Below are 23,551 nucleotides of genomic sequence, written 5' to 3' on the forward strand. Positions count from 1 at the left end.
TCATGCTCTTTGAATTGTAAAAATTATCTCAATTCTTTTACAAGGTGCTATTTCAGGGTAGGTTTATACTTAACATGTCCTTAATGAATTTGAATAAATTCTTTGAATTACATTGAGATTACTAGAGAATGTTTACTCTCAAAGTCAAGCTGTTTGCTTCCAAAAGGAAAAATGGGCAGTCCTTAATTTTTGAATGGGTTGTCTTCCAGATCATATGTAAGATGGTTGTTTGAATTTGGAAATGTTTACACTGTTTTTTAAGCTTAAGCTCCCAGGCTAGCCCATAGAAGTCTATTTAAAATTGTATCCTATTTTAGCACTGATAAAGCATTGGTTTAACTTTTGGGTCCTCAGTGCAGTGGCTTGTCTTCTCTGGGAGTTGGATGAGGAAGCAAATTTATTTTTGACTTTTTATGTTTTCTTATACTTTTTTAAGAAAAATGTAAATTCAGTTAATTAACATGTAGTGTATTATTAGTTTCAGAGGTAGAGTTCAGTGATTAATCAGTCTTATATAATACCCAGTGTTCATGACATCACGTGCCCTCCTTAATGTCTGTCACCCAGTAACCCCACCTCCCCTCCCCCCTCTCCTCTCCAGCAACCTTTAGTTTGTTTCCTATGATTAAGAGTCTCGTATGGTTTGTCTCCCTCTCTGATTTTGTCTTGTTTTATTTTTCCCTCTCTTCCCCTATGATCCTCTGTTTTGTTTCTTAAATTCCACCTATGAGTGAAATCATATAATTATCTTTCTCTGATTGACTTATTTCGCTTAGCATAATACCCTCTAGTTCCTTCCATGTTGTTGCAAAGGGCGAGGTTTCATTTTTTTTGAAGGCTGAGTAGTATTCCATTGTGTGTGTGTATGCATATATATATGTGTGTGTGTGTGTGTGTGTGTGTATATACATTTTTTTTTATCCATTCATCTGCTGATGGACATCTGGGCTCTTTCGATAGTTTGGCTATTGTGGACATTGCTGCTATAAACAGTGGGGTGCATGTGCCCCTTCAGATCACTACATTTGTATCTTTGGGGTGAATATCTAGTAGTGCAATTGCTGGGTCATAGTGTAGTTCTATTTTCAACTTCTTGAGGAACCTCCATACTGTTTTCCAGAGTGGCTGCACCAGCTTGCATTCCCACCAACAGTGTAGGAGGATTCCCCTTTCTCCCCATCCTCTCCAACATCTGTCATACTTTTTCATCTTTTAATTCTTGTTCTTATACTGGCCTAAGCTTCCTGCTGTTTTGCTGTAATCTTGACCAAACATCCAAGTGCTCAATACTTCAAATCTTTTTTTTTTAAATTGAGAGATAATCGGCATGTAACATTATATATTAGTTTTAGTTGTACAGCGTAATAATTTGATATATGTATATATCACAAAATGATTACCGCAGTAAATTTAGTTAACATTCATTGCCACACGTTGTTATTTTTCTTGTGATGAGAAGTTTTTGGATCTAATGTCTCGGCAACTTTCAGATATGAAAGTGAAGTTAACTGTAGTCACCATGCTGTACATTACATCCCCAGGACTTACTCTTCTTATAACTGGAAGTTTGTACCTTTTGACCACCTTTACCTATTTTTTTTTTTTTTAAGAGAGGGAGTAGGGGGGGAGGGTTGGATGGAGAGGGGGAGAGAGAATCTTTTTTTTTTATGTTATATTAATTACCATACATTACATCATGGGAGAGAGAATCTTAAGCAGGCTGACTCCACCACCCAGCACTCATCTCACAACCCTGAGCTGAGATCATGACCTGAGCTGAAATCAAGAGTCGGACGGTTAACCAGCTGAATCACCCAGGCATCCGCCACCCCATCCCTGTCTCTGGCAACCACCAGTATGTTCTTTATACCTGTGAGTTTGGTTTTTTTAGATTCCACATATACGTGAGATCATAGAGTGTTTGTCTTTTTGTGACTTATTTCACTAAGCATAACGCCCTATAATAAAAGAGTAGGTCCATTTATTGGTTGCTTAGCAAATATAAACATTTAGTCTTCTTAAGCATTTTTAACATTTTACAAGCGAGGGCTGTAATGGAGGATTAGGTTACTCACTTTGTCCAAGGTTCTAGGTCAGAGAGGGGAGCTAATTGAATCGGGTTGTTGGTTGAACCCTAGCAGTATTTTTGAAAGCTCATCCTCTAACCGTTGTCCTATACTGCATCCCTCTTTTACATAGCCTCTCCTTTATCAAATTTCAACTCCTTTTATTCCCTTAATTCAGTTACTTTTGGCCAAATGGTAGGGAAAACCATCTGATTAAATTCATAATATTGTAGAATTCTGATAATAAAAATCATGATTTTATGATAAAATTTGATAATATGATTATCTTTAGTGAGGATTGAGTAAGTGTGGAATCAGAACTTGGCTCCGCCTCTCTAAATCATCTTGCATATTTGTATGTATAGTAGTTGGGTTGCCTACATTTCTCATTTAGATTTTATGTCGGTAGTTCTTAACTTACACGGGCTGAGAACGTTTGGGTGCTGTACCTATTACAAAGTGAGGACCTAACAAATTATTTGCCTCCCCCGCATTGTGTATTCTTTGCAACTGTATATCAGTATTGCTGTGGTTAGAATACAAAAAATTATTCATGGTAGCATTTTGTCATGTTTTCTTGGTACGTGAATACTAAGAATAGTATTGTGAGGATCTGTCTTGATGAAAATGAAGAGGTCCTTTTACTTCAAAAACGGAGAACCATTGCTTTTAAAGCATGTTGTAAGGAAAACATACTGGTTATTTTAGAATTTGTTTTTAAGACATTCATAATAAATGTCAGGGGATCAGTTGTAATGTTCAAATGACTGTGACTGGCTAACATTAAGTAAAAGTCTAGTCTTCTCAAGGTGATTGTACTTTAAATACAAGATCTTTATTAACTTAGATTCTATCTCTGATAAATGAAAATTTTGGCAATTAGTAAAAAATTCAGGCATTATAAAAATTTTTGGCAGGGAGCTTTGCCTTGGGGTCTTCCATTTTGTCTCCTCCAAACTCACAGATTTTCTGAGAACTCTGTCCTTTCTTCCCACTAGCTCCAGGGCAGAGATAAATGAGGAATGGAGTAGTGACATACTGTGATATTTTGTAACCTGAGTACTGTTTATTTCATGTTAGGATTGAGAAAAGGAGAAAAAACTCAGATTTATTAATCTCCCTCCTACTCCCTCAGTATCTCTATGCATAGTCACAAAACATCCCATTTTACATTAGATTACTAGAATGCCCAAGATCACAAGTCATAAATGTTGGAGCTAACATTCCTTGCTCCGGTGATTTTTTTTTTTCTTTTTTTCGTTTTACCCCACTGCCTTTCAGTGTGAAGAGATACTTTTTATTCATCTGAGAAGTTAGATGTTAGGTGAAAAATCTGATATGATCCCAGTGTATGTTGTATTTTCTGTCCACTGTGTTCATATGGAAGCATGAGTTTATTCTTAAAGTTCTGTATATTATATCCAACAACAAAATGTCATATTTAGCCTAGTTTACCACATGTCATAACTGCTTACATTTTGTTTTATCCAATGGTTTTGTTTTTGACTTAATGATGACATATTTAAATACCTCTATTTCCCAAGCGACTTTTCATTTCTATTTGGTTTTTTTCCAGAGCTATAAGTCAAGATGTAATTTTTTTTTTCAAGATGTAATTTTTAAGCCATTGGTTATAAAGCCAATGGTGGGGATTTCCTTTTAGGCTCCAAATTCAGTTTATATGTTTGTTTTGATCATACTTCAGTCTCTCTGCTTTGTTTATACATATAATGCCCTTTTCCCTTTTAAGAGAGCTATACTTCTTGTCCCTCTTAGGAAAATGCAATGAGAACTATCATTTACATTTTTTTAGTACTATTCACCTTATTGCACTGTAGCTTTTCTCTCTCCAGTTTTTTTATCTGCATGTTGTCTTTGTGTGACACAAAATTATCTCTAGTCATTTACAGTGTTGAACACAGTACATTGTGATTGAGAGTGTTACTAAGTAGAAGAGAAGACCTCTTGTGTTTAATTGTATGGGAAATGCATGTTGCCTTATTGGATTGCACTGGGGATAGGTTGTACAGTGTCTCACAGATCGCTTTTGGATCTCCAGATTCTCATTTAGCAATATTCTTTCAGAACAGACCTTGTTATAATACTTTATTCTTGGCAGTGTAAACCTTGAGGAAGTGTCAGAGACAGTCTCTAGTGTGTAACAGTTAATGTTTAAAATCTCTTAATACAGTGAGCTGTCACCATGTTTAATAAATTACAGTATTGCATTAGCATAAATTCGTTTGGGTGCCAAGTTATCTGTTGCACAGATGCTTGGTATTATTTATAGGTTTGTATCTAACCTTTGTGGGTTGACTTGCTTTTATTTTTCTATTCACTTGTCACCATGCAGTAGCGTAATTCTTAATGGCATATGTGCAAAAAGGGTTTTTAAGAAGAGATCTGTGAAAGTACTGAAAAAGCAGATCACTCAAACTTTTGGACCTTGTACAGTATAATAGGATGAAGCTTCTATAATTTAGATATATTGCTTTGTGTTTATTTGAATGTGTTATACTACCTTTCCTCTCAACATTGGCAAACTACAGGAGTGCCTTTTAGCTGACAAAATTAGGTGGAGACAGCAGCCTAATTGTTTCCCTCTGAAGTTTTGAGCCATTAAGACTTAACTTAGCCATTAAGACTGTATGTGTTGGGGTGGGGAGAGATTCATTATTAACTTTATATTTTGTCTTAGAATAAGTTTTGGAATTTTCTTAAAGTGCAGAAGTCTTCTCTTGGATTAAACATGTTTTTTGAATGGGAACTTCAGTTTTAGTTATTAGATTCAGTAATCGATAATTCTGTCAAATCTCGAGTTACGGATTCTCTATTAAGATATCAGAATTCATTTTGGGAAGGAACAACTAGAATTAAAGTCTCTTAAATGTGAAGTATTTTGATGTTTTCTTGATTTGCTAGTCATCTAGCTTTCAAATTTAGTAATGAATTTATTTTAAAGTCAGTCTTAAAATCCCTGGTCTATGAATTACTTCCAACTCAATAGTGAAGCATATTAGAAAATAATTTTGAATATTTATGAAACATTTACTTTTACTAGACACCAGCTCCTATGGCTGTTTTTCTGTATGCCAAGTTTCTGACATTATTTTAGTACAAAAGATAATTTAAAATCTTATTTGTAAATGTAAATTATATGAAATTTGAAAAATAAGACTAAATCAGCCAGGTCTTTCTGAAACAAAGCAAAACCAAAAACACCCCCTTTGCATTACAGTAACTTTTTTAGTTTTTTTGCAAAGGAAGAGGAAGTTTTCTTTTTCAGGTTTTCGATTTGTTAAGAATTTAGATTGAATTGGGAGGAAGAAAATGTTTTTTCTTGTACATTATTTAAAATTAGGGATTTTATCTAATGTATTCCAGGTATTGAAGTGATCTTTTACCGATTCTCTTTTAGGATTTTTGCATCATCAACAAACATTTTTTAATACTTTTCTCCTCCAGCATTTTATAATGAAAAATTTGAAATAGGAAATTGAAAGAATTGTGCTGTGAGCACTCATATACCCACACCTAAACTCTACAGTTAACATTTTCTGTATTTGCTTTATTATATATCTTCTATATATTTCTTATCCTATATCCTATTATATATCTTACCTGTCCATCCATCATTCTGTCTTTTTAAAAAATGTACTTCAGAGTAAGTTGAAAACATTAGGATGCTTAATCTTTACCTATGTCATGCATATTGTTAACTAGAGTGAGGGTCGTGGTTTGTTTGTTTTTGCTAAAATTTATATACAGTCAGATGTAGCAATATTTAATGTACCGTCAGATGAATTTTGACAAATGCATCCAGCTGTGCAACTTAAATCCCTACAGGTACAGAACATTGCCTTCACCTCCAAAAATATCCTCATGCCGTATCAATAGTCTTAATCACTGTTCTGATTTTTTCACCATAGATTAGCTTTGGTTCTTCTAAAACTTCATATAAGTGGATTTATAGAATACTCTTTTGTGAGGCTTTTTTTCACTCAGCATATTTTTGAGGTTCGTCATTGTTGCATTTTCCAGTAGTTGATGCCATTTTGTTACTTTTGATTTGTTTTTAAGGCTCAAAAATATTTTAGGCAGAAATTATTTATCCCTTTCTGAATTCCTGAAGCACTTGATTTATATTATATATCATAGCTACTCGTTTATCTCCACTAAGTCTTTAAGCACTGTGTTCTCATAACATGGTTTATAGAATATGATCAATAAATACTTGGTGAACAGTCTGTGGTTAGAAGTCTTTCTTATGGCTTTTGTTACAGAGATCCCAAACTTGGGGTACAATTATAATGTGAAATTGGTGCTTGGATAAAGACAAGAAATCTCATTTACAGTCTGTTATCTTCCCCCCCCATGATATCTTCATTTTTATGGTGAGCAAATAGGAGATTTTCAAGTAATGACAAAGTTGAAAGAGACCATAATTGTTCTTTATCATACAGAGATGAAAAATAAGAACCAAACAAATAATAAGTCTATTGTCAACTTAATTATGTTTTGATCTTTTACTTTGTTGGACACATTATTTTAGTTTTTATTTTCTTTTTTTTAAAAAATTATTTTTTAAAGATTTTCTTTATTTTTTTGACAGAGAGAGACAGAGCGAGAGAGGGAACACATGCAGGGGGAGTGGGAGATGCGGGGGCTTGATCCCAGGACCCTGGGATCATGACCTGAGCCAAAGGCAGACGCTTAACGACTGAGCCACCCAGGCGCCCCTAGTTTTTATTTTATTCTTAATACTATCATTACCACATTTAAAGCCCCTTTGCTTTTATAAAATCATGGTGTACGTCTGTTATTTATTAAGAATAGCTTTTTTTGAACTAGCACACATTGTTGCCTTTCTTAAAACAGGGCAGGTGAAAAGTTGAGATTCCTATAGGATCTGAGAAGTAGAGAAGCTTTTGAGGTTTTGCCCTCCTTCTTTTCTTCACTCTGTAAATCCAGATAGATAGGTGGGTTAAAATGGAAAAGTTATTTATGGGTAGAGCAAGGGTGGTACAAGAGTTTACCTTAGGCAAGTTTTGTAGTAGCCAGTTTTTGTCAAAACTTTGTTTTGATTGCTGATTTAATATCAGTATTCATAGTAATTTATTAAGTATACTTGACGTAAACTGTTCCTTTTAGAATGACTGTATATTTAATAGAGCTATGAAACAATTGGAGAACGTTCAGAGAACAAATGGGCAATGGACTGTGTTGCAAAAGAATGTGCTGCCTTGTTAACCCTGTCCATTTTTAGATCAGTCTGGCTGATGGTGAAATGCGGAAGTGTTTGCCACACACACAGGTGCAGTGTTCTGCAGCTGTTGGAAATATTTGCCCCCTACGCCCCATTTCTTCACATATAATTATGCTCTGTTTAAGCCACTAAAGGTATAATATGGGATTTGAGAACTTGAATGTATGTTTACAAAGAGTACAACTCAGAGATAATTGGTCATTTAGGTAGCTGAATTTCACCGTGCCTAGATGACTTGACGTTTCCAAAGACTAAAACCTAGCCTTAAGGTCATAGAGTTTTAAGATTATGAGAGACTGGGGGCACCTGGGTGGCTCAGTCATTAAGCGTCTGCCTTCGGCTCTGGTTGTGATCCCAGAGTCCTGGGATTGAGCCCCTCATCAGGCTCCCTGCTCCGCCGGAGCCCTACTTCTCCCTCTCCTACTCCCCTTGTTTGTGTTCCCTCTCTCACTTTGTCTCTGTCAAATAAAAAAATCTTTAAAAAAAAAAATCATGAGAGACTGACTTTGAAAGTGCATGTCTACAGTTACCGCTCTCCAGATTGACCTTTTTGAGGACAAGGTTTATATATTTTCATTTTTAATCTCCTACAACTAACTAATCTCTGTCTGGCACATGGTAGGTACTTGATATATGTTTATGAATATCTTTTGTTGAAAGGTGAAGCAAAATTGTTGTTTAGATGTAGTACTAAATCAGAAAATTATGACTTTTTTTTTAAACTGATGCCTTTTGATAAGTTTTATAGTAATCTTATGAACAAATTGCATGGCAGCAGAGAGAAGGGGAGTGACCAGTGCTGTCCCTGGTGGTCATGGGTCACTTTATATTTTGATATATCACGGAAAATCTTTGCCTGGACTGCAATTAGAGAACTTGGTTTTGAAGAGTTTTCCATATCTAAGAGATAACAGTGTATTCTCCAACAGTGGTGTCTTTTCCTTATCCTCATTTTGGGCCTTTTTTTCATGCATTACATCACAAGGAGATTAGAGTTTAATAATTCCATTTCTAGAGAAGAATGCTTTCCTTAAACTAAATAGAACAAATATTTTCTTTTCTGTAGTTGTTTTTTATATAATGAAAAGAATGTAGGCTTTGTAGTCAGGGGTAGGATTGAATCCCAGCTTTTAAAACTGTTTCCTGCAAGGAAGCAGCCTAACCTCATCATGCATCTGTTTTTCTGTCCATAAAAATGGAAGTAATACCTGCTTTAAAATAGTGGTAAAAGTTACCTCCTGAGTACATGGCATCAGTATTCCTGGAATCTACCAAGAGTTAATAAATATAATTTCCTTTTTATTCTAAGGAAAAGGCTGTAGAGTAATCAAGATTATGGTAACCCTTTGGCATTGGTGAAGCTGTCATTCTAGGAGACTGCAGTATGCCTTCAAGCTGCTATTCATTCAGTATATATTTAGCATCAAATATCTGCAAGGCATTGAGATAGGTAGAGATTTTGCAGTCTTGTTGGGGGAGGAAACAAACAACAAATAGTTAAATTATAAGTTAGAGCTTCTGAGAAGGGGAAGGTCACAATGAGCTGCAGTGGTCAGGCATTCTTCATAACTGTAGCAGAGCTGCATGCAGGACCTTGAAGATAGAATGAAGAAGGAAAAACATTCAGGCTTGAAGAAGACCAAAAGGATTGAAGGCTCAGTGTCTTCTTGGCAGAACTTTTTTTTTGGCTTTATTGAAATGTAATTGACATATAACAGTATGTAAGTTTAAGGTATACAGTGTGTTGATTTGATGCATTTATGTATTGCAAAAATGATTACTACCATAGCATTAGCTAACACCTCCATCCTGTCACATAATTACCAGTTTTTTTTGTGTGTTGAGAACTTTTAAGATCTACTCTCTTAGCAACTTTCAGTATTATTAGCTATAATCAACATGCTATGCATTAGATCCCCAGAACTTGTTAATCTTATAACTGGAAATTTATATCCTTAGTAGTTCCCTGTTTCTCCCACTGCCCAGCCCCTGGTAACCACCATTCTACTTTTCTGGGTTTGGCTTTTTTGGATTCCACATATAAATGATATAATATAGTATTTGTCTTTGTCTGTCAGCCTTGATTTCACTTAGCATAATGCTGTGAAGATCCATCCATGTCACAAGTGGCAGGATTTCCTTCTTTCTCCTGGCTGAGTAATATTCCATCATGTGTGTACACACACACACACACTCTGCATCTTCTTTATCCATTCATCCGTTGATGGACAGTTAGGTTGTTTGCATATCTTGGCTGTCGTGAAGAATGCTGTAGTGAACATGGGGATGCAGATATCTCCTCAAGATCCTGTTTTCATTTCCTTTGGTTATATATACCCAGAAGTGGGATTAGCTGGATTAAACAGTGGTTCTCTTTAATTTTGGGGGGAACCTCCGTACTGTTTTCCAAAGTAGCTGCATCAGTTACATCCCACCAACAGTGCGCAAGAATTCTCTTTTCTCTCTACCTTCACCCATACTTGTTACCTCATCTTTTTGAAGGTAGCCATTCTAACAGGTGAATGAGGTGATATCTCACTGTGATTTTAATTTGCATTTCCTGATGATTAGTGATGTTGAGCACCTATTCATGTACCGAAAAATGTCTATTCAGTTCCTCCTGGCAGAATATTTTGTATACTGATTGATAATTGATGATAGTTTCATGTATTCAGAACAGAAGAATGTCGAGGCTGACTGAAATTGGAGTCCGTTTTCTCAAGAAAGCAGGAGGAAAGCACCCTGAATGTGCTGTTTCCTCAGTTTTCCTGAGTCATGAACAGCAGATCATTTATTTTCTAAATGCTTAATTGAGAGACTAGCCCGAAGCCTTATTATATGGGCTTTTCTTTTTTAAAGCATAAGCTGAATAAAATGAATTCTGTGAGATTTCTTGCTCAGAGTAATATATTAAGAGTCTCCAAGGTCCCTGCATTATCTGTACCTACTGACTCCTTTAAATAATCTTACTGGTTTGACTTCATTTCTTGCTATTTGCCCTTCCACTCTGTTACATTTCCAGGAATAATATGGCAAGCATGCTACCACTTCAAAGCCTGTATACTTCTTGTTCTTTCGGTCTGTAAAAGTCTTCTTTCTGGTATCCACATGGCTTGTTACCTATGTTCCTTCAGGTTTCTCTTCAAATGCAGTCTTCTTAGTATGGCCTTCTCTGACCGTCTTAATACTGCTTTCCTCCCTCACGTCAAGCACCTTTCCTGCTGTTTTACCTCCAAAGCTCTTAGAACCATTTGCCATACCGTATATTTTTAAAATGTATTTGTACCTTGTCTCTTCTGACCTAAGCTCCTTGAGGAAAGGAGTTTTTAAAATTTTATTTACTGTCACATTTCCAGTGCCTAGCACAAAGTACTCAGTAATTATTAAATGAAAAGCTTTTTTTTTTTGAATTGTGAAATGACTTTGGGCACCACAGGCTTTTCTTCTTTTTACTGCCATTGAGTGACCAAAATTGAGCCTCTCTGAGGAAAATAGCAATTTATTTGATCAACATTAAACATATATTTGTGAATACATTTGTAGGTTGATACACTTCATTTTTTCCTTTTTATCTGGGCATTCATAATGGCTAATGAATTTGATCTCAGTGTAGAGAATGAAAAAAAGTTAACAAAGGATCAGTAAAACTATTAACATTTTTGGAATTGATGTGAAAGAGAGATTTGGAGAAGGAGAGTAACTGTGTGTCTTAAGTACGTAGAGTATCACAAGGTTAGAATTACTTCCTGGAAGAAAAATCTGATGGGAAATCATTTGATGATTTTGAGGGATCTAGTAGTATAATTAAAGAAACGTTTTTAGCAATTTGATTTTTACAGTCATTAGGGTAGCTTAAAGGGAAGAGAAGTCAAAATATGAAGGACATTTACAAAGAAAAGTTTGGTATATTTGAGGTTTGACATAATCTGAACAAGAAAATTGAAGGAGAAATGGTGAAACCAGGAGGTTTTGAGGAAAAAACAGTTAAGAGAAACTCTTGGGGGTGTAGGATATAAAGGAGGACAGTACTAGGTCTGAAATAGCTTCACAGTTGTGCTGATTAGGGGACAGAGGAGGAAGGTTTGAAATATCAGTGTGGCATTATTGTTGCTTTAGGATGAGGGATAAGAACCATAATTTACTCTTAGGTCCATGCCTAGAAAAGAGGCTTGTACATGAGGTGGCACTTTTTTGCTGTGGGATGCTTTCGGAAGATGGTTTCTTCTCTATAAATGCCCAATTGGCAGCGGGGGTGGGGTGGGGTGGGGAGAATATTTTCACTAGGGGTGGCAGTATGTGTGGTTTCCATTAAATATTGTAGGCAGTTTGGATGAAATAAAAGACACTGGCATGTGGTGTTTGAAATACTGAAGCGATTTGGGGAAGAAAAATTAGATGTATAAAGATGCTGCTTTTAGGGGTGCGTGACTGGCTCATTCGGTTGAGTATAAGACTCTTGATCTTGGGGTTGTGAGTTTAAAGCCCCACTTTGGGTGTAGAGATCACTTAAAAATAAAAAATCTTTAGAAAAAAGATGCTGCTTTTAGAAATGAGGGCTTTTGTTTTTTTTAGAATTGCCGTTTTTAGATGGAGTTTCCTTTATAAAACTTAATCTCAAGGCTACTTGTTAACTCAATAGGTCTGTTAATTTAATAGGTGACAGCTGTGGTTCTAAGTAGTTTTGCTATAAGCATCTTTGTAGCGAGCATTTTGATAATAAGGTAATTTTGCCATAAAAGATAAATAACTGGTTGACAGTTTGGTTTGACAGTTTAGTTTCATTTCTCCATTGACTCAGTAGTCCCATTTTTATGTTATCTAAATCTTAGCCAGCCCTCATCATGGTCTACACAGTGGTGCAGAGTTTTGAATCCATGTTTCCCATAAACTTTGGAATGTCTATCAGCAGATATGTGACAATATGCCAAGAAGAAACAACGCCATAAAAGGCTTTCGCAACACAATATGAAGCTTATTTACAAATATGCATCCTAGTATTTATGAACTGATACCTCTCTTAATGAAGGAAGATATTTTAGCGTAAAAAGAAAAAGCGCAATGCTGAACGAGGAGACAAATCAACAAGGAAAAAGAAACTGTATAATACTATGAACAAAATGCTTTGAAGACAAGTGCTTAGGTACAGTCCACACAATGAAATTAGTTATTTGCACAATATTGCCATGAATCTATACTATACATTTTGATGTATTCAAATATTTTGTAATTCGTAATAAAGTCCTTTTAACTTTTTATTCATCGCACATGTTTCATTATGTCCTTTTATTTTTTGTGATTTTATAGCCAATTAGTTATGCTGTGAGATGCTGGTGGTTGTCATAGGAAATTAGGGAACAGTTTTTTTTAACATAAGGTGTGTAGGATGGAAAGTATATTACTGGCGTTTGAGATACACTATTGGGTATCTCAGCCCGTTAGACAAGAGGCAGAAATCTAGAAGGATACAAAGGGCAGAGCAATTCTTTCAGCAGAATAATTGTTCTGCTCTATAGCTTTCTGTTATCCTGTCCCCTTCCCTTCCCAGTTGCTTTGAACGTACCCTTCTCAGCCTTCTGCAGTGTTAACACATGGGGTAGAATAAAGAAGTGTGGATTTAACCTAGATAGCACAACCAGAACTTTTTGAGCACTAACTATATGTGTAGTACTATGCTTGGCTCCAGGCATACAAATATGAGTGACACATGGTCCCTGTCGTGAGAAATTCACTGTAGGACAGACTAGTGGGAGAACATCCACAATCTGTGGTAATACTTTCTTAGAGATACTTGAAGAGTTAGTTTTCCATTTAATATTCCTGACAAAAAATGATTTTGTATACTGTCAAAAAATTAAGGCTATCATGGCTTTTCTTCATAGACATTAAAACCTGTTTTTTAGAATTGCATGTTTTAATATTTTTTAGTTATTCTTATAAAGAGCAAATAAAATACTTGTTCTTCTGGTATTGTGTGACCAGTTTATTTTAAATAGATTGACAAGTCATTTTCTGTAGTATATTGAACTAAATACAGCTTTATTTTAAATTGTTCAAATTTTACATTAATAAAAGTTAATGTTAATAAAAGGTATCTTTAGTACAAGCCTGTTGTGATTCATAACATTTAAGCTGTATTTTTTCTTCTTCCTAGTCCCCTACTAAATACTTTTGATCTTCTATCATTCAAAAATTTTTCTTTTCCAGCATTTAAACCCTGTTACTCTAGAAAAATGTCTAAAAATCCATTAGCGAAATCCCTTTAGATGATCGCAGGATACATTTTTCCTTGCTTTTTTTTGTACCCTGTTAAACTGGTCTCACACATGAAACTTTCTTAGAATCAGGCAGTTCCTGGTTCCTATGGGGCTTCCTGTTTTCTCAAATAAAAATAGAAAAGCACCTCAGAAAAGAAACCTGGTCAGTGTGAACCACTTTGTAGGCTCAGTTAGTCTTAGTTGTGACCTGGATTATAGATATCCAGGTATCTGAAAGCTCTGAATATTTTTGCATGTAATTTTCAAATAGATGATAAGGAGGAGATTCTAAATATGAGAGATACTACATGTTTAGCCATAAACTTGTTTGTATCTTTTTTAGGGGAGTTGGGTGTAGGGAAGTTAGATGGGAAGTGCTAAATCCTTTTTATAATATATATTGGCAATACAAAATTATTTAATATTGAGACAATTCTTAGCTACTTTGATCTGTATATTTGTTTCTTGCCACTTTTCCAGATGTTAGCAATGAGTAGGAAGTTTTTTTTTTTTAATTATTAGAAGTCAGAATTTTGAAAGAATTTAGTTTTAAAAATCTTGTAGATTTCCTTAAGTAGTAACTGCTTTTAATCTCTTATTTTGAGGAGAATGCAAGTTTGGTAGAAGCATTGTAGTCAGTAACAGTAATAGGTAATATGTATTAAGTGCTTGACACTAAGCCAAACATTTTTTATGGTTTATCTCATGTAATCGTTACAACTGTATAAGGTAGGTATCATTGTTACATCCTTCCTTTATAGGAGAGGAGACTACAACTTAGGGTAGCTAAGTAGATGTTAGTTTACGGTCATGTTGCTAGTAAGTGATGGACCTGGGACTTGAACTCAGACACCAGAGCACCGCTCTCAGTTATTAATAGAGAAAACCACAGATTCAGAATAAGAATGGTAAATATAGTAAGTCTCAAAAATTACTACCCTAACCTTTGTTATCATCAGTTTGTTTATACTTTGTTTGCATGTTTACATTCAGTTTTAGCAGAGTACATGCTGGCATTTCAGAGGGCTTGTTTAGGGGGATTCTCATTCTCATCCTCAAATGATGCTAATAGTTCTCTTTTTTTCTTTCCTTGATAGTAAAAAAACCCTTTGATGAAACATTTGGAAAAATACAAGTAAGTAGAAGATCATAATACTGATATTTTGTCTCGTTTTATATGATAAAATACTAGGATGACTGTCAACTAAAAACTAACTTTACAAGTTCTTTTAAGCTGAAACAGTTTTCTTATTTTGAGTGTTCTTTAATGATAATATAATTAAATCTGAAACAAATTTTTCTCCTAAGAGCTGAATTGCTTATCACTTTAAGGTGAAAATCAACTGCCAAGTGAAATGGTATTGGCATGTTATCTGGGGATCAGGTCTTAACCTTTATGCCTGTTTAAGTTGCTGGATATTCTGACAATTTTTGTCCTCTTTGCCCTCACCTTGTCTCTCTGGATCTTTTCTTCATAGGCATACCTATTCAGCCATCAGGAAGGCAAAGGATTTAGAAAGAAAGGCTACCTATTTATGATTCCTTTTCTTTTTATTTAAAGGATCTATAATACTAATTTTAACCTAAATTTTACTCACCTGAAAATATTTTTCACTTACCATCAATATAGGCACTTCAAAGATTAAGGTATTGGAGCTTATATTATAATGCACAATTAGTTACTAATTTACCATAGGAATTGACAGTAATACAGACCTGTATAGAAAACATTATTTGTTGTGCTTAAAGGATATGTAATAATGTGTAATCAAATCCATAGAATATTACTTTAGATTGTTAGAGTGGGATTTTGTATTGACTGTGTTTAATGATATTCTGTTGTGATACTTGTTTTAAAAAAAGTTGATTTTATCAGTTATGATATTAAGTATAATGTTGCTGTTGGCATCATCATTTAAATCCATACAGTATACTCATTGCACATTGGAAATACAAGACCTTATTTTCTTCTATACAGTTTTCCCCATGGGAGAAACTGAAGTTCTGAGCCCCTAAATAATAGTAATAATTGTAATGTAGATAATGGCAGTTCACTTATATTAAGTGCTTATTCTGTGCCAGGCACCATGCTAAGTGTTTAAAATCCATTATTATCATTTAACGAGAGACTTAATATAAACAGTTGAAAATTTCCTTGAGAAAATTGGCTGAGAATAGAAGAGGGAACTATTTAAAGGTGACAACGTATGAGAGAATTTGCGAGAGTTGCCCTACAGTTTGATTTTTATCCACCCAAGAACGAGAACTTTGCTTCAGAGAATGGTATGCCTTACTAAAAGAAAATCTGGACCTTACCAAAATACAGTTGAAAGGTAGCTATTTCAAATTATAGTATAAAATCATTTTTGTTTAATGAAAGGTTACTTGAAAGCTTACTTTAAGTATGGATTTATTTGTAGATCTTTAAACTTGTTTTCAGGGTGATTAGGAAAGCCAGCGTGAGACACCTTTCAAGCTGAATGTTAGGAGACAATTGGAAAAGCAGTCAGATTAGAAGACTGTAATGAAACTATTAGTCAATATAATTTCTATAAGAATGTAAGTTTAAAATTTGATTTACATGTTTTTCAGATTTATTTCTAGTTTAGCATAATGGTGCTAAAGGTAATTGAACCAAAGCCTTTCTTTTTCTTCCTCAAAATTGATCACATTAATAATATATTACATAAAAACTATTTATATCATAATTTAGTTGATCATGCAGTTGAGACTTTTGTAATATATAGATGGTCATTTTGAATAAATTATTTTGGAATAATATTTTGCATTGGAAAAATAATTTTTGAGAAAATTATGGTTTAGCTTTTTGGGTGCTTAAATTCTCTATGTGGGAATGTAACAATGTGTATGTTTATTGTCTTATGGTATTCAGTTACATCTGATTGGATTTTGTTATTTTTTTCTACTTAATCTAGTCCAGTGTTAATATCTGTGAGTCAAAAGATGAAGTTTATTCCCAGGCCTCTGATATTCATTAGAGATGTAATCACAGTGCACAGGTATCAAATTTTTGGATTTAGTTTTGTTTTTGAAAGGGGAGTGGGAATGGGCGTGATCAGGACATATGAAAGAAAAGGAAATCGGTCTCTTTTCCAGATAAGGGAGGAAATAAACTTTCAAAACTCTTAGCTACTTTAATCCCAAAGCTTAATCAGATTTACCTTGCTTTTATATATCGAGTCCACAAGCTTTACAGAACTCTTTCTCATCCTATTATATTGAACATATTTATTAAAAATGATTTTGTGGTTTCATATATCACAAATGCATGGCTTTCAGAATCTGGCTTTCAGCCCCAGCAGTTACTTTTTGATGTTTGATGCTTACAGTTTGGATTTTTAAGCTTACACGAAGAGAAGGTCTGGCTTGATTCAGAATCTGCTTGAGATAGTGTTGAGGGGGGAAACAAAGCTAAGTGTTGGAAGGCAAGTAGTCGGCTGAAAGAATGTCACTTGATCTCTATCAGCCATCTCCCGTAAAACCACGGACTCTGGTGGTTTGGGTAGTGGAGCCTTTAACAGCATGAAAATAAAGGGATGAAGTTGCATGTCATTAGACATATAAATGTTAATTTCCCAACTTTTTATATCCCAGTCATTTTTATCCAGTATTTCTGTTTTGTTTGACACATCAGGAAGAATGGAAATAATAAAGATACAGCTCCCTCAGTGAATCATGAATTAATTCCAAATAGTGTGATAAGCTTACCTCCTCTCCTAACTTACACTCCTCCATTGCTTGTGTTGGTCCATCTTAATTGTGATTGCTCTGAAATTGTGGGTCTCATTGCCTTCAACTATTTGGCAGGGAGCTTAGACATTGCAATGGTCTCCTCTCTGGTTTTCTTTCTTATGTTCAGAGTACTATTCCTGATGCACAAGTCTGTTTTATTTTCCTCCTCCTAAATTTTTAGAATGAAGTCAAACTCTCTGTCTTGGTTCCTAGCAGTTGATTCTAAACTATTTTTCCAGTAGTGTGCTGAATCAAAGTAGGTGACTGTTTATGTAAGAAACATAACCAGCGCCTTTATGCCTTTGCTCATGCTGTTTCTTCTGCCTATAATACTAGTCAGTTCTGTTCTTGTGAAGTCCAACTCAAATATTCTCTCTTCCATAAATGGATCTTCCCTTACCTCTCTTTTCTGTATTTACATTATATTTTGTTTGCAGCTCTAGCACTTAAGTATGTTTTTTGCCCTTGAGAGCAGGAACCATCTTGTTTACTGGGCCTCTTGCTTTGCTGAGAATAGTTCTTAGCTCCTATTACTAGATACTCATTAAATGTTTGTTTTGCTTTAATGGTTCATAAATTTATAGAAGACCACTTTGGGGACCTAGGAGAGGTTGAGGATCAAAGTGTCAATACTCATTCCCTTATTATGTGGTTGAATCAGATTAAGACAAAACATGAAGGGCAGCCTTAAAGTCTCATAAGAACAATATGTATAAGTATGCATTGTGTAAAGGAGGATTGGGAGCATTGCTTTGGCGGTTGGGGGAGTTTGTTGTACAGAAGACCTTTTTTTTAGCACTAACCTTAGTGCCAATTTCCCAGTCAATCCTCAAGAAAGTAAAATGTTTAGAGTGATGATTTAGATTCTTAGATTAAGGTTTTTTAAAAAACATGGTAGCCATTGCTTAAATGTGAATTTGTCTTCGGATTATGTAGCTTCTTTGATTTTAAATTATTTACTGTTTTTTTTTTTTTTTTTTAGTAAGATTTGGTACATGTTTTTGAATCGGATATTTTATAATTTCTTTTAATTTTAGGGAAGTAAGAAAAATCTTATGATGAACACTTTATACAAGCTTCATGATCGGTTGACACAGCTTGCAGGTAATTGTTTTAACATTCATAGTGTCTAAAAGTGTTTTGAAAATTAATTTGTATATGTAGCATGCTGTATCAGTAGAAGGAGTTTTCCCAAGTCTTGTGTTATGTTTGCAGATTTTCTCTTTAGAAATTTTTGTTACCTATACAGAGTAGTTTTTATTTTTATAGATATATTTAGTCAAGGCCTTTTTCCTGCCTGCCCATATGTATTAGATGAAATATATATCATTCTAAAGTCAATCAGATTTCCTTATTGCATTAATAGTAACAAGAAATTTTGAAAGCTTACATATCAGTTGGATTTGGGTAAGCAGTAAATTAACTAAAACCCTAGATTAAATATAAAAGTGTAGATTTTCCTTTGCTAGTTGATTAGGTATCATTTCCTGGGATAAAGTAAATATATTCTAGAATTTTTTCTACTGATTCTTTGCATTTTCTTCATATTCTGCTCTTAGTAAGCCTTTTAACATCTATAAGCTGTAGTAGCAGCTTATCTGCTTATTACCTTAGCTTTTTTTATTCTTAATTTCACATATAATCTAAAAGAAGAGATTTTGGATTTTCTTCTTGTTAAAGAAGTTACAGAAAAGAAGAATGTAGTTTTCTAAACTTTTGTATGTAGCATATCCTTTTGTGGAAATCAGAATACTGGTAGAAGGTAAATATGGAAGCTTTTTGGTTGAATGGAGGCATTTAGGATCCTTATAGTTCCCCATCCTCATATCAGTCTTTGTTTTTTTGGGCAGGGGGCATCTTTAACTCTGGTCAGTTTTTTTATGCTCATAATTCTGTGTATATCGCTAAATGCCTTCTTTACATTGACTGACTGTCATATTCATATACTGCAAGCTAATGACATTTATTTGGTATGCTGTAGTACCCAGAAATCGGTTAAGTATATACTCTCGCTAGGAATACCTAATGTTGCTGTCACAGACTTCTATAGCTGTCTCTACAGCATTGTTTTATGCAGTGTGCTAGATCAGCATAATCTGGGGTACTTTTAAAAGATACAGATTCCTTCCTCTAGAGCAGGGGTCAGCAAACTTTTTTCTGTGAAGGGACCAGATAGTAAGTTTTTTGGGCTTTGTGTACTAGACTTGTTTCTGTCAGAGTTAATAAATTCTGCCATTATAGCATGAAAGCAGCCATAGATGATACGTAAATGAATGAGTATGGCTGTGTTCGAATAAAACTTCATTTATAAAAAAATCAGTGGTAGGGCCAATTTGGCTATAGGCCGTGGTTTGCCGACCTCTGCTGTAGATTTGTGGAAACTGAATGTTGGAGAATGCATTATAAAGTTTGAAGACTTACTTGTTTATTTAATAGGTATTTCTTCCTTTTTTATGACTATGACCATTAAAATCTGACTACTTGCACAAGGCTGATAAAAGGAATATGACTACTTTTATAATAGAAAAATTTGCCAAGGAATTTAACTATTATACTTTCATGTTAAAAAAAAAATCATTTGAAGAGAAACAAGGCAGGAAGAACTTACAATTGAAGTTCAGTTTAAGGAAATTGATTTCTAATAACCACAGATAACCTGAAAGAAAAGGCTTTGGATTCTCTTATAAATAGTTACAAGAAAGGGAAAATGTGGTTTTGGATGTACTGCATTTCTTTGTAGAAACTAGATCATAGCTAGAAGTTTCTATCTAATTTCCCTGTTGATCTGTGTTATAATAATTTTTAAGGCATGAGCACACCTTGCTAAAGATAGGCATAGCCAGTATCTTTATACACAGAATGTACAATTTAATTCAAACTTATTTGAATCCTTGAATTATTAGCTTTAGTAATAGATGTGTAAGTTACCACAATGAATTCCCCCCCTTGAAAAACAGTGAATCTCTGGAGGGCCTTCTGTGTGCCAAGATCTGTGGCTAGGCATCAGTGTGACATGGTTCCTACTCTGGGCAACGATTTAGTTGGAAATAGAAGACATGTTCCTATCTGGACTATTTAGAAATGCATTTAAAGACTGTGGTTTATGTAAAGATAATTGTTTGTTTATATTACCTACTGGATTTTTTATAGGAAATTAAATAGTGTTTATCTTCTTTCTTTATTGAATAATATAACCTATAATTGTGTAATTTGAAAATATTTCAATTAATCATGTTTATTTTCTTCTCTTTAACATAGTATTGATTCAAAATTAATAATATGCTAATCTTTCCAGGAGATCATGAATGTGGCAGTTCTAGTCAGAGAACACTTTCTGTCCAAGAGGCAGCTGCATATTTAAAAGTAAGCAGTACAATTAGAATTTTGATAGCTATATTCTTAAAGTTTATATAAATTATTACAGCTTATACAAAAGTACCACGGATTTGATTTCTTTAATTGTACTGTTACACGCTTGGGCCTGTTGTTTGGTGTAGTGTGAGCAGATACAGAAAGCAGAATTACTCAACATGTTTTGTTTTAGTTCGTTTTAGAACATTCTCTCATAGAATTAATTTGGAAAGGGTACAAACAACATTGGTGTGAAAGAAATTGAGATAGGTAAGTAGCATGTAAGAGAGCAAGTAAGCATCTAACCACTGTCATTTATTTTAAATCTTCCATTCCAGATTAATGTCATCTCAGGGTACTAAGAGAATTTGCAGATGAATTTTCTAAACCACTGTATGTAATCTTTTAGGAAATACTATATGAAAGGAAGGGTACAGAAGATTAAGGTGGACCAGTGTTAGGTGTTAAGATGGGCAGGATTTTTTTTTCTTTTTTAAGGCTGAATAATATGACATACGCACGCGCGCACACACCCACCCACCCACCACGTTATGTTTATCCATTGATCTGTAGATAGTTGTTTATGTTGTTTCCACTATTGTGAGTAATGCTGCAGTGAACATGGAGTGCAAATATCCTTTAGATCCTGTTTTCAGTTCTTTTGGGTAAATACCTAGAAGTGGAATTGCATATGATAGCTTTAATTTTTTGAGGAACGTCCATGCGGGTTTCCATAGTGGTTATACTGTTTTACATTCCCACCGACAGTTGCCAAGGGTCCCTTTTTCTCCACTTCCTCAAAAACACTTGCTTTTTTGTTTTGTTTTTTTAATAATGGCCGTCCTCACCCGTGTAAGGTGATATCTCACTGTAGTTTTGATTTGCATTTCCCTGGTGATTAGTGATGTTGAGCATCTTTTCTTATGCCTATCAGACATTTGTTTGTCTTCTTTGGAGAAATGTTTATTCAAGTACTTAACCCATTTTTAATCAGATTATTTGATTTTGTTATTGAGTTCTAGAAGTCCCTTCTTTATTTTGGATATGGCTTGCAAATATTTTCCCTCATTCTGTAGGTTGCCATTTCACTCTGTTGATTCTTTCCTTTGTTTGCAGAAGCAGTTTAGTTTGATGTAGTTTCACTTGTCTGTTGTTTTTGTTGCCTGTGCTTTGTGCCATAACCCAAAAATCATTGCCAAGACCAGTGTTATAAAGCTTTTCCTCTAGGAGTTTTATCTTTTCATGTCTTAGGTTTAAGTCTTTAATCTGTTTTGAGTTGATTTTTGTGTATAGTGTAAGATAAGGGTCCAATTTCATTCATTTGCACGAGGAAATCCAGTGTTCTCAACATCAGTTTTTGAAGAGACAGTCCTTTTCCCATTGTGTGTTCTTAGCACCCTTGTTGAAGATAAGTCGATTGTATTATGTGTGAGTTAATTTCTTTATTTTCTTTCATTGGTCTGTATGTCTGCATTTATGCCAGTACCATACTGCTCTGATTACTATAGCTTTGTAATATGCTTTGAAGTCTGGAAATGTGAGGCCTCCACCTTTGTTCTTCTTGCCCAAAACTGTTTTGTCTATTTGGCTAATCCTTTGTGGCTCCATATAAATTTTAGGATTGATTTTTCAATTTCTGAGAAAATGCAGTTGGGATTTTGATAGGGATTGCATTGAATCTACAGAACGCTTTGGTTAGCATGGACATTTTAACAATATTAAGTCTTTTAATCCATAAGCATGGGATGCCTTTCCATTTATTTGTGTCTTGAATTTCTTTTAGCAGTGTTTTGTAGTTTTCTGTGTACAAGTCTTTTACTTCCTTAGTAAAGTTTTCTATAAGTATTCTTTTTGATGCTATTATAAATGGGATTTTCTTAGTTTCCTTTTCTGAGTGTTCATTTTTAGTGTATAAAAATGCAACTCTTTTTTGTATGCTTATTTTTTTATCCTGCAGCTTTGCTGAATTTGCTTATTAGTTCTAACAGTTTTGTGTGAGTGAGAGACAGAGAGAATGTGTCTGTGTGTGTGTATGTGTAATCTGTAGGGTATAAGATGTCATCGGCAAACATAATTTTTCTTTTTTCTTTCCAATTTGGATGCTTTTATTCCCTCATCTTACCTAATTGCTCTAGCTAGGATTTCCAGTACTGTGTATTGAATAGAAATGACAACAGTGGACATCCTTACCCTGGCCTTGTTCCTATTTTCCAGGGAAAAACTTTGTTAGTTTTTCACTGTTGAGTATGATATTAGCTGTGAGCTTTTCATACGTGGCCTTTATTGTATTGAGGTAATTTGCTTCTATTCCTACTTTGTTGCGTGTTTCTAATCACAAAGAAGTATTGATTTTGTTTTTTTTTTATAAATTTTTTTTTTAAAGATTTTTATTTATTTATTTGAGAGAGAGAGAATGAGAGAGAGAGAGCACGAGAGGGAAGAGGGTCAGAGGGAGAAGCAGACTCCCTGCCGAGCAGGGAGCCCGATGTGGGACTCGATCCCGGGACTCCAGGATCATGACCTGAGCTGAAGGCAGTCGCCCAACCAACTGAGCCACCACCCAGGCGCCCAGAAGTATTGATTTTGTCAAATGCTTTTTCCGCATCTGTTGAGATGAACATGTGATTTTTATCCTCATTCTGTTAATTTGTATCCTACTGACTGGTTTTTTGTATGTTGGACCATCCTTGAATTCCAGGAGTAAATCCTACTTGATATGATTTAAGATGTATGGTCCTCTTAATGTGCTGTTGAACTCTGTTTGCTAACTTTTGTTGAGGATTTTTAGCATCTGTATTCATCAAGGACATTGATTTGTATTTCATTTCTTGTAGTGTTTTTGTTTGGCTTTGCCATCAGAA

General features: G+C 34.6%; 1 protein-coding gene across 2 annotated transcripts in view; it reads left to right on the plus strand.

The window, feature by feature from the left end:
- Nucleotides 1-23,551, plus strand: part of LEMD3 (LEM domain containing 3) — a 78,367-nt gene that overhangs the window by 12,723 nt on the left and 42,093 nt on the right. For both annotated transcript variants that reach the window (XR_003610516.2, XM_028110816.2), the window contains exons 2-4: nucleotides 14,684-14,721; nucleotides 18,377-18,443; nucleotides 20,635-20,702. Coding sequence is in view for 1 of the 2 variants with exons in the window: in XM_028110816.2 (XP_027966617.1) it covers nucleotides 14,684-14,721; nucleotides 18,377-18,443; nucleotides 20,635-20,702 (173 nt within the window). In the remaining variant the exon portion in view is untranslated. The remainder of the gene's footprint in view (nucleotides 1-14,683; nucleotides 14,722-18,376; nucleotides 18,444-20,634; nucleotides 20,703-23,551) is intronic.

This window comes from Eumetopias jubatus, unplaced genomic scaffold (genome assembly GCF_037043125.1).
Source record: "Eumetopias jubatus isolate StellerSeaLion01/CBP00866 unplaced genomic scaffold, mEumJub1_p1.0 scaffold_8, whole genome shotgun sequence".
Lineage (NCBI taxonomy): Eukaryota > Metazoa > Chordata > Mammalia > Carnivora > Otariidae > Eumetopias > Eumetopias jubatus.